Raw genomic sequence first — 17,879 nt, 5'->3', positions numbered from 1 at the left:
TTGCCTTAAACTTACAAGCTCTTGGAAGGTTCCTACTAAAGTCTTGCCTTAGACTGACAAGCTCTTGGAAGGTTCCTACTGAAGTCTTGCCTTAGACTGACAAGCTCTTGGAAGGTTCCTACTAAACTTTTGCCTTAGACTGACAAGCTCTGGGAAGGTTCCTACTAAAGTCTTGCCTTAGACTGATAAGCTCTTGGAAGATTCCTACTGAAGTCTTGCCTTAGACTGACAAGCTCTGTGAAGGTTCTTACTAAACTTTTGCCTTAGACTGATGAGCTCTTGGAAAGTTCCTATTTAAGTCTTGCCTTAGACTGACAAGCTCTTGGAAAGTTCCTACTGAAGTCTTGTCTTAGATACACAAGCTCTTGGAAAGTTCCTATTGAGGTTTTGCCTTAGACTGACAAGCTCTTGGAAAGTTCCTACTGAAGTCTTGCCTTAGACTGGCAAGCTCTTGGAAGGTTCCTACTGAAGTCTTGTCTTAGACTGACAAGCTCTTGGAAGGTTCCTACTGAAGTCTTGCCTTAGACTGACAAGCTCTGTGAACGTTCTTACTAAACTTTTGCCTTAGACTGACAAGCTCTTGGAAAGTTCCTACAAAAGTTTTGCCTTAGACTGACAAGCTCTGGGGTTTTGCCTCAGGCTGACAAGCTCTGGGTTACATAGAGAAGGTACCTTTTTGAAGTTTTGCCTCAGGCTGATAGCCAGATGTACCGATTGGGTTCCATCGTAGTTTTATGGCAACCCCTTTCACTAACGTACAAGAAAGAGGAGCGCTTTGTTTGGTAACTGGAGCAGAACAAATTCATATTGTCACATAAAAAGCTCACAGCAAATTATCATGAAAACTGTTACACTATGTTGCTTGTGTTTATGTGTAACAATCATAAAATTTAGTTCGTAAAAAAAATGAATAAAAAGAACATATGGAAACTTGAAACATTATTGCAGTTTCATTGCAAGGTAGAATAAATAAAGTGCATTAAATTTATGACTTCTAGGAGATAACATTGAAATTATTTTATATTCAGCAAATTTTAAGAAGTCATCAAAATGATAAGCCACAACTATGTGTGTTTATGTATAAAAAACAAATTCAAGGTGTGCTTTACATGGCTGGATACACAAGAAAAAACCACCTTTAATTCAAATGTTGACAAAGTTGAAAGATACTTTGGATTTCTTAGTGTTTGATCTTCACCATTAAGTAAATACAGTAATTCTTGTCAAGTACGATGTTGGCATTGTATCGTCTACATCTCTTACAGATTCCTACAAAGTGATGTGATAAATTCAACCATGAAACGATACGGAAAGGTTCGCTGATACAAGGAATTACAGATGTGTTGATTGCCTATAGAATGTCTGTCTAGCGTTGGTACTGGAAAATAAAAAGTCAAACTTTTTGAAATATGTATCAAACATTGTATTTTGTTAATTTGGGGGTCTGAAATCCCTGAACTCCAGTTGAACCTTGTTTGACTTTTAAATCATGGTAATGATATTTTGATGGATCAGCGTTAATTTCTGAGATCACATGATCAGAGATATACCAACCACAGAAATGTCTTGTGTATTGTTAACTCACATCTTAACAAATGTTTAGGGTCAGTGGCCAGGCGAAATGTTTGTTGCGGTATAATTTATACACAAAATTTGTTGAAATAGTTTGTTCCTGATTATATAGTATGGTTTGGTGTTTGTACAGCTACATTGTATACCTATCAAAAGTCAACATGTTAGATCATGTATATAGTAATGTTTTTATCTTCTCTAATGAAAGGCCTATTCCTTTTAAATTGAGAAAATATTGCAAAACTGTCACAAAATTGGCTTTTAAAACAAAAATCAGAACATTTATCAGTGCATTTTATATGAAACTCATAGTTATTTTTTCTGCAATAAAATATATACATTTAATAAAATATCGCAATATTTTCACAAATTTGGCTTTTAAAACAAAAATGAGAATGTTTATCAGTGCATTAAATATAAAACTCAAATGTCATTTTTCTGCAATGAAACAAATGCATTTATTACACATATTTAGTTTTCAAAAACGAACTCATACTTTTTCATTTTGGAAAAAAATGATTTAAGGATAATATTGTTTTAATTCCCCAGAGCATGATGTTGAAATTTGGTCACATGGAATAAACTTAAATTAACCGTCTACTTGGTGATGGATACACACAACCTGAAATCTTATGAAATCTTATTGTAACCCTTGTGGATAATGCAAGACTGACCATCCAGACCAAAAACATCCATTTAATTGTTACGAAGAATATTCTGAAAGAATTGGTTAAATTGACTTCTCCAGCATTAGGTAATTATGATGTGATATCCTGCCAAATGAATATGTCTGTTGTCCGATATAGGAGGTTCTCAAAGTTGCAATGGTGTGAAAAATATGGCTGAACATAACACTTTTATTACTAGTAACAAACATGTTTAATTTTCCTCTTTCTGTGCGACAAATATGTGACTGTTTATACATAAACATTTAAATGTTTGTTTAGGCAGAAGGCATAAGTCATCTTTGTCAGACATGAATCAGATCCAGACAATCCGAATGGTATTGGTGAATTTCCAAATGTTAACAACTGCAATGTGCTGAAAGAAATGGGTATACAAATATGTGGATCTGTGGAATGTTACTGTCCCCGACCTTAGATTTACCTGTGTTTGATGTCGACACACTCTACCGGTGCATCAAAGGCCAATATTGTTCATCAGTCTCCACGTTTGACAACCTGCCCAGTTATTTAATTGTGCTGTAAGGCCAGTGTCAAACGAGTCAAGAGTAAAGGAAAATCTGGCTTGAGAACTCTCAGTTTTTGTCCATATATCTTGATTGTTTGAGTTGTGCTTTGAAGATTTCACACCAGTTCCCATCATAAATACACCCTTTACACCATAACTCAGTCCTACAGCTCACACCCAGCAAATAAAACTAATAGTTCACAGATAAACTTTGCTCATTCAGATGCAGCCAATTATATCAAACATTATTTTTTTTATTTCTTGGTGCATGAACTTGAAAATTAAGTTGATATTTAAATTGTTGAATATGAATTTCTATATATTCTAATATTCTATTTCATGAGAAGAATATGTTGATGTGCAATTAAATTACAATCAGACATGTTTGACTTCATGTGTCTGTCGAAAGCTTCAGTAATAAGGGCCTATTATACCAGGCAACCCCCCTTTTTTAGGGATTAGTGAGTTCTCCAGAGACGGAACTAATCAATGAACATACCCGTAATACAGATATCGCGTCAATAAACACATAATAACATCACCTATATCATCTTAATTTTCAGCGTTAATGGGTCGTGCCCATCACTTCCTGTGAATCTGGAGACTGATATCATAATTTGATGGACTCATTTGTCACAATAAATGTGGGAATATGAGAGGGTTTCTTTCATTTAGCAAAGGGGATTTTTCAATGTTGTAATATCAATTATTTAACATTCACAATTATTTTCTGTATTATTTCAATATTTTGATAAATGACAGATTCACAAATGTACAGGTTGACCTGTGTGGTACGCCTGTGAACAGTGTGGACTGGAGAGTCCCAGGTAGAGTGGTGTAATATCTATACCCTAACCCACACGTAAAGGTAGTACACAGGACAAACTCCAAAAAAAATATCTTCTGGAAATTTGTATACGATTACAGCATCCTTTACAGCAGGCACAAGGATCTCTGTGATTCGGTAAATATCCCCAATAATTTGATAAAAAGAATGTTGAGTATTCAAACTTATATGTGTCTCATGTTATGAATTCTCCTAGGTATCTATCATAGTATCGCTACTGAATACTCCTAGGTATCTATTATAGTATCTCTACTGAATACCCCTAGGTATCCATCACAGCCACTAGGTATCCATCACAGTATCTCTTCTGAATACCCTAGGTAGCTATCACAGTATCTCTACTAAATACCCCTAGGTATCTATCACAGTATCTCTACTGAATACCCCTATGTATCCATCATAGTCTCTACTGAATACCCTAGGTATCCATCACAGTATCTCTACTGAATACCCTAGGTAGCTATCACAGTATCTCTACTGAATACCCTAGGTATCTATTATAGTATCTCTACTGATTACCCCTAGGTATCTATCACAGTATCTCTACTCAATACCCCTAGGTATCCATCACAGTATCTCTACTGAATACCACTAGGTATCCATCACAGTATCTCTACTGAATACCCCTATGTAGCCATCATAGTCTCTACTGAATACCCCTAGGTATCTATCACAGTATCTCTACTGACTACCCCTAGGTATCCATCACAGTATCTCTACTGAATACCCGTATGTATCCATCACAGTATCTCTACTGAATACCCTAGGTATCTCTCACAGTATCTCTACTGAATCCCCCTAGGTATCCATCACAGTCTCTCTACTGAATACCCCTAGGTATCCATCACAGTATCTCTACTGAATGCCCCTATGTATCCAACATAGTCTCTACTGAATTCCCCTAGGTATCTATCACAGTATCTCTACTGAATTCCCCTAGGTATCTATCACAGTATCTCTACTGAATACCCTAGGTAGCTATCACAGTATCTCTACTGAATACCCTAGGTATCTCTCACAGTATCTCTACTGAATACTCCTAGGTATCTATCACAGTATCGCTACTGAATACCCCTATGTATCCATCATAGTCTCTACTGAATACCCTAGGTATCCATCATAGTATCACTACTCAATACCCCTAGGTATCCATCATAGTCTCTACTGAATACCCTAGGTATCCATCACAGTATCTCTACTGAATACCACTAGGTATCCATCACAGTATCTCTACTGAATACCCGTATGTATCCATCACAGTATCTCTACTGAATACCCTAGGTAGCTATCACAGTATCTCTACTGAATACCCTAGGTAGCTATCACAGTATCTCTACTGAATACCCTAGGTAGCTATCACAGTATCTCTACTGAATACCCTAGGTATCTATTATAGTATCTCTACTGATTACCCCTAGGTATCTATCACAGTATCTCTACTCAATACCCCTAGGGATCTATGACAGTATCTCTACTGAATACCCCTATGTATCCATCACAGTATCTCTACTGAATACCCTAGGTATCTCTCACAGTATCTCTACTGAATACTCCTAGGTATCTATCACAGTATCTCTACTGAATCCCCCTATGTATCCATCATAGTCTCTACTGAATACCCCTAGGTATCTATCACAGAATCTCTACTGAATACCCCTAGGTATCCATCACAGTATCTCTACTGAATACCACTAGGTATCCATCACAGTATCTCTACTGAATACCCTAGGTAGCTATCACAGTATCTCTACTGAATACCCTAGGTAGCTATCACAGTATCTCTACTGAATACCCTAGGTATCTCTCACAGTATCTCTACTGAATACTCCTAGGTATCTATCACAGTATCGCTACTGAATACCCCTATGTATCCATCATAGTCTCTACTGAATACCCTAGGTATCCATCATAGTATCACTACTCAATACCCCTAGGTATCCATCATAGTCTCTACTGAATACCCTAGGTATCCATCACAGTATCTCTACTGAATACCACTAGGTATCCATCACAGTATCTCTACTGAATACCACTAGGTATCCATCACAGTATCTCTACTGAATACCACTAGGTATCCATCACAGTATCTCTACTGAATACCCGTATGTATCCATCACAGTATCTCTACTGAATACCCTAGGTATCTATCACAGTATCTCTACTGAATACCCCTAGCTATCCATTATAGTGTCTCTACTGAATACCCCTTGGTATCTATCACAGTATCTCTACTCAATACCCCTAGGTATCTATTATAGTATCTCTACTGAATCCCCCTAGCTATCCATTATAGTGTCTCTACTGAATCCCCTAGGTATCTATGACAGTATCTCTACTGAATACTCCTAGGTATCCATCATAGTCTCTTCTGAATTCCCCTAGGTATCTATTATAGTATCTCTACTGAAGACCCTAGGTATCTATCACAGTATCTCTACTGAATACCCCTAGGTATCCATCATAGTATCACTACTCAATACCCCTAGGTATCCATCATTACATGCTCAGTACCAATTTTATATCTTCTGTTCTAGGACCCACACATCAAGACAGTGATAAAGACTGCCCCGCTGTGGGGATACACACAGTTACGGAAGAGCATGAACGCCAACTTCTTCGTGGACCAGAACTCCCACTATGTTTCTGCCCTCAGTATGATAGGGCCCAGCCCTGACTGGTGTGTAGGTAAGTATTAGTCTGCCCACCACTGGAGTGTCAGTATGATAGGGCCCAGCCCTGACTGGTGAGTAGGTAAGTATTAGTCTGCCCACCACTGGAGTGTCAGTATGATAGGGCCCAGCCCTGACTGGTGAGTAGGTAAGTTTAAGTCTGCCCACCCCTGGAGTGTCAGTATGATAGGGCCCAGCCCTGACTGGTGTGTAGGTAAGTATTAGTCTGCCCACCCCTAGAGTGTCAGTATGATAGGGCCCGGCCCTGACTGGTGAGTAGGTAAGTATGAGTCTGCCCACCCCTGGAGTGTCAGTATGCAAGATATGATAGGGCCAGCCTTTTCCTTGAAAATACAGTACACCTTTTTATGATTATCAGGCTCCATTTTAAAATCTAGAAGATGTTAGCCATTGTTGTTGAGTACATTAGAACTGTTGACCGTTACAGGTGTGTCACGACTTAACCTGTGTCAAACCAACTGTACCTGGGCTGACCGCCTCGAGGTTGACCTATTCCCCTGGGATGCAGGAACAGACAGTGGACTATCATATTTGGTAAGTCACAGCTTGTTTAGCAATGTCAATTTCCTTTTGTCAACTTTAGTCCGGAGATTTTTTGGTAACATAATTTCTAGATTGTTACAGTAAAAATGTGAACACTTTCTCTTGCTGATTTTAGTGTTAGTTCCAGGAATTTATTTAAATATACTGTTTCACTGATGCCAGAGAAAGCAGACATGATTCAACATGTGTTGCCATTCCCTCAGAGTAGCTTGTTTTCATGAATTTTCAATCACTCTATCTTGTATCATAAGGCAAGGATGAGATTACTTGCTATATTCAGTACGTAGACTGGTTGTCCTCTGTATAACTGTACAGATTGGCACCAGGTACCTGGTACTACTGAATGACCTTGTGGGATATTACTGAATGACCTTGTGGGATATTACTGAATGACCTTGTGGGATATTACTGAATGACTTTGTGGGATATTACTAGAGCATGATCAGTGTCACAGTAAATGTATCCCTGTCACAAGTTGCGAAATGATGGTGAAGGGGAGATAATCCCTACAGTGTCATACAACTTTCCTCACAGATTTATTAAAAAATTGTAAATTTGTAAAAGTTACTTGATCATGTTGATATGTTTTATAACAGGCAAGAAATATTGCTACTAATCCGAAAGAAAATATCCACAAAATCACCAACCGTGACCCCAACCATCCTGACTCTCCGTTCTACGGGACAGAGAAGATCCTGCCCATGGCTCGCCTCACCATCTCGAAGAAGTCGGAGCAGACATGTGATGACGAGACAGCAGACAATAACTCGGGCGAATCTGCCGTTAGTACCAGCATTCTTATTGAACGAATGAAGAAGAAAATGATGATGAAGAAAAAAATAGGTATATATAATTTATACCTTTAGTTAGATTTCTTACATCCTGAATGTGCAAGCCTCTTATATGGAGGATCAGCATGTGCGTTATTTTCCATTTTGTTTGATTCTGTCAGCATCACCATACAGAAAGAGATATCTGAGACTAGCTGTTGATCTAAAACAATCTCAGACAGAACATCTGGTAGATTTGTGTGTACAAAGAAGTGGAAACTTTAGATCTAGTTTAGGAAAAACTTGACATAAAAAAAATAACATAGTTCCTATAGAATAGATATTATATGTAAAAATCAGATCTAGAAATTGAAACTGCAAAGATTCTCAAAGTTTATATAAAAAAAAGAAAAAGGGAGAGTTTTAAGTTACATATCAAGGTAATGACATTTGGATATTGGTACATAGGTACTAACATGTATATTTTAACAAAGACTTCAAATTTAGTTTTTATATTACCCTAAATATTTGGTAAATGTAACACTTGTATTGGAATGAATACTAGTATTAGAGATATCGGAGCCTGATATCGGAGCCTGATAACAGGGACGGGTGCATCATTGCCATAGCTTTGTATCAAAAATTCTACTGGAACTTATGGGAAATTATAACAATGAATGAAGTTTGCATTGAGTCTGCAGTTTTTGATATAGGCAAATGCTTTGCTTGTGGAAAAGAAGCTTGCTTTTGGATGTTTCTGGACCTGATGTTGACTTGTATATCGCACGATACAGAAATTCCTCAGAAATACAATAATTAACGATGCAAACACAAATATCATGCATGGATATTTCTATAGAAAACAGTGCAACAATACAGTCCACAATATTTTAGTTTCGTGACATAAAATATGTGTACAACTTTAATAATAGATTCTTTGGAGGCTTCCTGCTAAACAGAGTCAAAAATAGACATAATCCTAGAATGCACCTCTACAGTCAATAGGTACAATATACCCCTACAGAATCATCCATACATACTGTAGTCAAGCACAGGTAAAATTCCAGTAAATCATAGCTGTCAAACCTCCTTCATTAGGAGGGAGACTCCTTCCCATAGCTGTCAAACCTCCCTCATTAGGAGGGAGACTCCTTCCCATAGCTGTCAAACCTCCCTCATTAGGAGGGAGACTCCCTCCCATAGCTGTCAAACCCCCATCATTAGGAGGGAAACTCCATCATTTTGACCAAAATTTACAAATCTTCCTCAAAACCCTCTCATTCATGTCTAAACTCACCCAACCCCAAAATCTGATTTCTGTGATCAAATGATCTCCTAGTTACTACATGGTATGTGTATTGATCACAACAGGTGTGTCTGAATCAAATGAATGCTTTTTGGAGTTATTTTGATACATAAAAATGGGAAAGATAAATTGAGCAAAACTGAGTTTCATGTGTGTTTCACACACTTTCACCCTCATTTGAAATTTGGAATGAGGGATATCCCCCCTCATTGGAGGTGTCAGAGGTTGACACCTATGGTACATATCCATACAGAGTTAAACATAGGTTTAGGTCTGTACCACAACCAGACTTGTAAACAGATATGGTTTAACTACCTAGACTATACAGAGTCGAACACATAAGTATATTAGTCCAGTATATTTGGTAGGGATATTGTTGTATTAAAACTAATTCCTTTTTTGCTCCGATATGAATGCATTTGTGGCAGAATTTTGTAATACATTCACCAACAGCATAACCTTTCTATTTATGGTTTCAAACACAATTCTGGAATAATACTGTTTTTGGACTAATCTTTACACACATACATAAGGGGAGGCTAATTTTACTAAATCTGACAACTTTCTAAGGCTTTGTTACATATCCTAATTTTATTCTGATAACATTGCCTGTTTGACAGCTGATGCCATGCTGCGTAAGTATTTAGGAAACTCAAAATATATATGTATGCCATGTTGCATAGGTGAAAAGGTGTTCAAAGGGGAGTAAGCCAGTCTTGTTTTACAGAAGTGCGAGTTTGGATGCATGGTGCATGTACTACACTGTCTGTGGAGATGTGTTTTGATGTCAGAATCATGGTGCTAGCATGAGTCATCATTTTAATGTACTCGAAGAAGGATCTTGCTCATGTACTTGGAAACTATACTATATATGCAGAAAATGTTGAAATTTTAGCAACGGTAATGATTATCATAGTGATGACGTAGGTGATTATATACATGTATAAAAGCAGTATACTGTTGGGCTGATGCAATGTGATTTAAGGCAATAAGGAAGATGTGCATGATAAAAATAGCATATTTGACTTTTCTATGTTATTTGTGTTACCATTTTTCCATTTTGTTGTTAAACTATCAAGTAAATGTGCTGTCGTGGAATGCCTGGAGTTAGCCGTGTGATGGACAATCTATATCTATTTATATATACTGTTGATACGAATAACATTGTGAAGGAAAGTCCTAAATAGACGGTGTGGGAGTTGAATTGATGAATGTATTATAAAGAGATACGTAACGGGTAGTGGGAAAGGACAAGGTCACAATACAAAAATGACTGATCTAGTTACCTTAGTAACTATACACAACTTTCAACATATGGTGTGGTTATGGTAAACCTTCAAAAGTATTTTTCTTCATTCAAAAATGGCGAAATGGCAACTCTCAACAATTCATAATAGAATGTGTTAAATTGACAAATATTGAGAGCGCTGACACCCTGTTTTTTAACACCCAGTTTCCAATGCCTTCATCCCAATCACACAGATGTCCTCAGACTTTTGGGACTTTTAAGTAAGAAAAACCTATATATTATACACCATTAAAGAATATCTTAATATCTTCATACAACTCCAACAATCAAGGTTATTTGCCTTTTTTATTTATGATGAAAAAGTCTTTTCTTCAAAATGAACAAATTTGATACATTTAAGTTGACCATAACCTCACCTGCACCTTCACCTAATATAGTCGTTAAGTTAGTGATGCTTCCTGTTCCCCACTGTATATAAGTGTGAGCACATATCACCGCCTTCACATCACCACCTAATGGTATTCATCACTCCTGGTCAGAATACCACTGACCTGTCAAAACAAATTGTATCAATGCATTGTTCTTGTGAATCAGTATCATGCAAACGTGTTTTCAAAGTTTAAGTATAAATGAATAGCTACTTCATACAGTTTATGTTCAAAGTTCTAAGGAACACATAATGTTTGTCACTACATGAACCGTTCAACGACATGTCTTGCAGCAGAGTCTGTAGTAGTCGTAGGGCTGTTTACAGTCTAAAATCAGTTACATTAAAACTTATAATGGTAAACATTTTCAAACAGAGTGATACAATTTGTTTTGGAAGTGTTATGCTTTTCCACAAATTAATCCTTTTCATGTATTTTAACAAGATTTCATCATATCTATTTATAGAAATGGAGAAGTGTTCGACCACGGAGTGGTCAGACTGGGGTAACTGTAATAGCACATGTGGCACTGGGTACCGCGAGCGGCGACGACTCCTGAACAATCTCCGAATCTCTGCGTTGGCATGTGACCTTGACCTTACTCAGAAGGAGGTATGTGAAGGTGACTGTAGGCCGACCCACAGAAGGAAGGGACCAAAGGAACTCCCTGATGACTATGTCATTCGACATGAACTTGACAGCATCGACCTGAATGACCCATGTGCAGTGACTCACTGGTCAGACTGGTCCCCATGTAGTGTGACGTGTGGTATTGGAATCATGGAGAGATGGCGCATGTTCCTGTGGAAGAACAACTCATCGCAGTGCGAGGTGAAGCAACGCCTAATGGAGAAGGACCTATGCTATGGCTACATCCGTGATTGTAGGAAAGCAATCATGATGAAGAATTACTCAGGTAGGGTCCTGTCACCACAGGTTTGGGACGTTATAGCTTCTACTCAGGTAGGGTCCCATCACCACAAGTTTGGGACGTTATAGCTTCCACTCAGGTAGGGTCCTATCACCACAGGTATGGGACGTTATAGCTTCTACTCAGGTAGGGTCCTATCACCACAGGTTTGGGACGTTATAGCTTCCACTCAGGTAGGGTCCTATCACCACAGGTTTGGGATGTTATAGCTTCTACTCAGGTAGGGTCCTGTCACCACAGGTATAGGACGTTATAGCTTCTACTCAGGTAGGGTCCTATCACCACAGGTATGGGACGTTATAGCTTCTACTCAGGTAGGGTCCTGTCACCACAGGTTTGGGACGTTGTAGCTTCTACTCAGGTAGGGTCCCATCACCACAGGTTTGGTAGGTGTAAAGTCTTGTCAGTCCAACAGTCCAAGCTGAAACTGGCTAGATTTTGGAACATCTTGATCCATGCCAAATTTCTCAAATGGATATTGAAACATGCATTAATATGGCTACACTGTATGTAGGAGCGCTCATTGGTGCAGGCTTAGTGACTCGACCTCATTTGATGGTAAGGTTTGGACAAAATCTACTCGGCATACATGGAATTGAAATTCAAACCATTTGTTAGTATTCAAATATTGATTGGTTGAAAAAGTTAAATCTGGTCGTTGTTGTCTGATATAGACTGAAAGAAGCAAGCTTTCTAGCCTCTTTTTTGTTTTGCTTTTTAAACACTGCAGATCAACTCAGTAATTGAAAAAAAAAGGTTTCAACCCTTAGAATAGAAATATAGTCTCGCGACAACCTATGAGAAGAAGCAGTCAGTCATGAACTCAGAAAAATGTAATTTTTCTTTTCAGAAAGACTAGCATGGCATGATCATATTTATTGTTGTTACAACTGAAATATTTGTTATCATGTACAGTGGAACCATGTTTGTAAAAAAAATCTGAACTATAAATTATCAAATTTTCCATTTTTATCAATGAAGCAAAATTGTACATCCCGAGAGGAGGTTCATTCTGTAGTATTATTTTCAGGAAATCAAGTGTTAGTATCAGGAAAGCCAGTTGTACAGATTGTTAAAGCTTTTATTAATGTGGTTCCTCTTTACTTCCAGATCAGATTGAAAGTAATTTACATAAATTAACCTTATTTGAGTCCTATCTCTGTCTCATTATACATGCAGAGCTTGGGTCTAAACCTTTTCTATAACAGTTATTGGTGCTATTTGCTTACATATATCACCCCAATGGTTCCACTTTTTATTTTATCAATATATGTAGTGGAGGAATTTAATGGTGTCCCCAACTAATTAATAAAGAAGGGTTTTACAGATTTGAGCATGCCATGTGAATGGTCAGTTTGTATCCATTCTTCTGAAGCATCATCACATAAATGTGTTCCAATCAAACATTCCTGGGACTATGATGATGTTGATGATGAGTTTGGTGATTGGATACAGTGCTGACCAATGACAGTGCTTGGCCAGTGATGTCAGATGACGACCTACCACACTAAAGTGTACATTGGTGCTCCGACTGACCTGGCCAGGCACCCGTTGACCTTGTGCATGACCTGGTTTGTGTGGTGGTTTGACCTATAACCCCTCTGTCTTACAGTTATCTGCTCAACACCTGTGGAAATTGGACCTTGTAAAGGGCTCTTTCCGCGATGGTACTATAACAGCGAAGAAAACACATGCCAGTCATTCTCCTATGGTGGTTGCCGTGGAAATGAGAATAATTTCCGTTCAGAACAAGAGTGCACAATGACCTGTGACCATGCAATGGGTACAGACTTTTTTGTCAATTGTCTGTCTACATCCTTTGTTCTCTCATCCCACTCACATTGTCTGTCTATAGACTAGATTCCTCATCCAGCTCATCCTGTGTGTTTATGATGTAGTTTCCATAGTCATCCTACTCATCCTGACTTTGACCTTAGATCCTTAACATTTGGTTTCGATGTAATCACGTTGTCTTTACTTCCTGTTTCCTTTATCAGTTTAGACATTTTGTACTTTCTTATTCATTGATCTATCAGTAGTCAAATTAAATTATGACCTAGAACTGTACCTATAATCTGTATACATGTTGGTGACGACATTTACTACCAAAAGTGTTGGTAAGAATTTCTTCCAGTCCTTAAATTTCTCACAGTTTTCCTAGCTGCTAATGGTATCTTTTTGTAAATTTTCATGAAGTAATAAATGACCTCGAGGATTCCTTTTACGCTTGAACACTGTTTCTGTAAATACTAAGCTTTCAGCTTATTAACCTTTGTGCAGCTTTGTTCGGGATTAGCATTCAAATTTCAGAGGTTCAAGTTGATTTTTATGTTTTTATGTGACCTACAACAGCATCCTCTATGACCTTTGACATGTTAGTTTTACATTGACCAGTTAATTTGAACTTTGACCTATAAATGTAACCTTTTAGAATATGTGTTTGACTTTCATTTCATATAAAGTTTTGGCTGTGAAGATAAAAGTTCTACAGTTGCATGTCATACTATCATGAAGTAGTTGAATGAATGATTATACATACCTATCATAATTGAATTACAACCCTGCAGTGGGTCAATACTGGTTGTACTAACATGTTACCAGGTTACGGGAGTAGATATTACTTCAATTTAAAGGTGATATTATGTATACAAAATTTGAAGATATTTTATCTCGATCCATCATGCATTTTATAGTATTGACTGAAGTCAAGTAATCATACACAGAAATAATGGGAGGATCATTTTGTCAATAGGAAATGTAATTTCTTTGAAAAAATATCACATTGAAATCTTTCACCTTATTCCTCATAATCAATCTTGCCTTATTTGGTTTGTGCTCACAGCAAGTCTGAATGAAGGACCAACCAATGAGGTTATGATCATGAGGGAGGGTAATGTGGACATGAGACAGAAGGTCATGGTGGGATCTAACAGGCGCGGCAGGAAGAGGAAGCCAACCAAGAGAGAGAAAAAACAAATGAGAAAACGAAAAAATAAAAAGGCTAGACGATTACAGCGTCAACGTGAGCGTGAACTGGGAGGACGAGGTGAGCCATCCAGTGACGGACCAGCCAGTAATTGTCAAGTGTCGTCCTGGACTGAATGGTCACCCTGTTCTGTCACGTGTGGTAAGGGCTTCATGATGAAGACCAGGTCAGTCGAGGTGGAGGCTCAAAATGGAGGCAGGTGCACACGCAGGCTGTCCAAGAAGAAGAAATGCAGGAGAGAGAAAAAATGTCGTAAGTATGAGTACAAATCTCGTGATATACAGAACACATTCCTTGGATAAAAAAACAGAATTATTATTGGTTTTTAGAATTTTTTTCTTATGTTAAAATTTGTGCATAATTACCAGGATCATTCTTATTCACAGAGACTGCAATTCATTGATTTCGAAAAGTCTTAAGTGTGACTTTAGGTGTCAATGGTTTAACCTGTGTGTGTCTCAGAATAAAATGATTGAGCTTTCATAGAAAGTGACCCAGGGTGACTGACTCATTGTGACAAATTGGATTTTTTTTAAAATTAACAGTTTAACAGAATTACTTTGAAATAAATCTTTCTAATACTGCCACCATTTGTCCAGAGAACACTGGTATTATAAAGGCGCTGTCGAAAATCTAGATAAAAGGACTGTAATGTCATGTGATCTTCATACAGTTGTTAAGTGATGTAATCTGTATTGTAGCGGTGGACTGTGTTCTGTCGGAGTGGGGCGAGTGGACACCCTGCTCTCAAACATGTGGTGACAATGCTGTACAGAAGCGTCGAAAACGAGTCATAAAGCGACCAAAGCGAGGCGGGATGGACTGTCCGCCACGCCGGGAGAAGAAGTTTTGTGTCTTGCCTGTCTGTCCAAATACAGATGAGGTCAGTCGACACTTCAATGTATCTTCCTAGATAGGTTGACATTTCTATCTAATCTGTTAGTTGTTTAGAAACTTCAGTGTATGGTCTAGAAGGTATGAAGATAACTATATCTGACTATTTAGTTATATGTAAACACGCTTCAGCAGTGTTTAAACTTAACGGTAGACCCATAGACAATCACCATGTAAAACACTGTAGGTCTTCATTGACCAAACTGATTTCCTATGATTCAATGATAAGTATGGCAGTGAGGGGAAAAGGTTCTGTAAAATTCCCTTTTCTTCTTATATTGTTACATATTTTCTTAATTTTATGTTTTATTACATAATCAGCCTGTTATCCAGTGAATTTGCCCGGGTAATATTTTTAAATTTGTCACTAGTGTAATATACCCTGGATCGTTTTTCATTGGCTGTGCCAGTCAGAAATCGATTGTGACATCATAATATGGATAATGACGTGATTACTCCTTTACATTTTGGCTTTAAAACCTGTCAAAATGTAAGTTTTCTGAATTATGTGATAAAGAGTATCTTAAATTTGTTTTCATTTCATATGAGCTTTTATGAAACTTGTCTCGAAGTTTTAATTTTTGCTTGCCAAGGCATGCAAAAATAAAAAAACTCCTAAGATTGTTTCATAAAATCTCATATGAAATGAAAACTCATTTAAGATCCTATATATAAAGCACTAAATGAAAGTAAAATGTTCTTGGTCAAGTTCTGGTCTATAAAAATACCAGTAGGTCTATAAGAACCATTTGAGTGGCAGAAGTCAAGGTCTGGTCTATAAAAATACCAGTAGGTCTATAAGAACCATTTTGAGTGGCAGTATAAGATTTGTCCAGAGATTTTTTTCCATGACAATGATATATTAACTCATTCACCCTTGAAGACACATTTGGACTCTTCCAATTCAAAGGTTGGAATAGTTCATTATGGAATTTTAGGGGTGAATGGGGGGGAGAGAGAGAGAGAGAGAGAGAGAGAGAGAGAGAGAGAGAGATAGAAGATTGTTAGGAAAAAAAAGGAACAGGGGTCTGTTCTAACAGATGGCTGTAAGTGAGAATGAAATCTGTACTGACTTTGATTTAGAGAGGAACACACATTTTTTAGCAATAAATTGAGTTGTACTTTAAAACCATGAGTTGGTGGTAATTTTGTTGTTGTTCTTTGTTTCAGATGGAAGAGATGATGAGAGATGCTTTATTTTCGAATCCGCAGTCATTCCCATGACAACAGACACATATTACGAAACCGTAAACATTTTCATCCAATCTTGCATCATCAAAGGAACTTACAGTAGTGTAGACTAAATATAACTGTGAGGTGGCAGCAGCACACATTCGGAATTATTTCTAATTGGACAAAAACTGCTGATGGACAAGGTCAACTGGTCAAAGACAGGGATGTGATACCCTGTATGTAACCCATTAGTCCTTTGATGTTTTGTATTTAAAGCGAAAATGAGAATTTTCCAAAAAACTGTGATTCTTCTTTTTTATCAAATTTTCTCCCACTAACCCTACAGTGCAATGTTAATATGTGAAAGTTGACGGTAGAACACACTGTTGTTCAATATTTATTACAAATGTAAATTCAAAGTTGGGATACAAATTTAGAAATGGAGGAATCACAGTACGCATACAAGTCTTTCATCATATCATCTTAGATAGGTTATAATCATATCAGTTGGTCGTTGACCAATTAATGTAAACATTTTTTATTTGGTTCATTCTGTTACTTGTTTTGTTGTTTATTTTGTACCAATGCTTTCCTCGCCGACGATTATTACCATATGTACTGGAGGTCGTGGAAATAAAAAGGGATTTCTTTAATTTTTGTTTGTAATGTAGGTATCAAGATATAAGCCTTGTTTTTTTCCTCCTAATCAGTTTAATTCAGACTCCGAGATGGAGGACCATAACCCCCCACCAGTGTATTGGTGATTGTAAGCTTTTGGAGAGATTTTCCCCAACATTTGCTACTTTTGACGGCATTTCATAGTTTTATAATTGACTATAATCTGTAATGTTGATTGTATATACTCTTGATGTACAACTTATGTTAAAACTGAAAAGCATGGCGAGTGGATTATTACAACTGGACACACAACCTCTGATATGCAATTATCACTCGGGTTGTCATCGTTTCCAGATATTGTACCGAAATGACATACAATGCATCAGTGTGCATGGTTCTATTACCGGTAAGCTGGTACAAATACTAACTCTCAGCCTGCTTTTCTTTGAGCACAATCAGTCCAGTCCGGCCTACGGCTCCCAGCACCATCGTCTACTCGTGTGGTCATATAACAGGATTAACATGTCAACCAGATATTCCTTGGAAGCAAATTGTTGGTTTCAAGTCCACAGACATCACTAAAGTGACTGGGAGTTAGAAAATCTCCACCCAGTCTTATGCTAGGAGATAACAACTCAGTAATACTTGGTCTTGTGAATGGTTAGTCTCCTGTTGTACATC

General features: G+C 37.6%; 1 protein-coding gene across 3 annotated transcripts in view; it reads left to right on the top strand.

Annotated features, from left to right (window-relative positions):
• LOC110464131 (spondin-1-like) overlaps nt 1-17,873 on the top strand; it is a 105,724-nt gene extending 87,851 nt beyond the window's left edge. For 2 of the 3 annotated variants that reach the window (XM_021519195.1, XM_021519197.1), the window contains exons 7-14: nt 6,145-6,295; nt 6,728-6,834; nt 7,440-7,686; nt 11,063-11,512; nt 13,140-13,310; nt 14,370-14,765; nt 15,215-15,396; nt 16,578-17,873. In XM_021519195.1, coding sequence (XP_021374870.1) covers nt 6,145-6,295; nt 6,728-6,834; nt 7,440-7,686; nt 11,063-11,512; nt 13,140-13,310; nt 14,370-14,765; nt 15,215-15,396; nt 16,578-16,631 — 1,758 coding nt within the window. In that variant the 3' untranslated portion in view covers nt 16,632-17,873. The remainder of the gene's footprint in view (nt 1-6,144; nt 6,296-6,727; nt 6,835-7,439; nt 7,687-11,062; nt 11,513-13,139; nt 13,311-14,369; nt 14,766-15,214; nt 15,397-16,577) is intronic. The other variant, XM_021519196.1, reaches the window with a different exon arrangement.
• The last annotated feature ends 6 nt before the right edge of the window (nt 17,874-17,879 follow it).

This window comes from Mizuhopecten yessoensis, unplaced genomic scaffold (genome assembly GCF_002113885.1).
Source record: "Mizuhopecten yessoensis strain PY_sf001 unplaced genomic scaffold, ASM211388v2 scaffold10963, whole genome shotgun sequence".
In the NCBI taxonomy this organism is placed as follows: domain Eukaryota; kingdom Metazoa; phylum Mollusca; class Bivalvia; order Pectinida; family Pectinidae; genus Mizuhopecten; species Mizuhopecten yessoensis.
The sequence above is the reverse complement of the archived record's forward strand: the minus strand, read 5'-3'. Positions and strand labels throughout refer to the sequence as shown.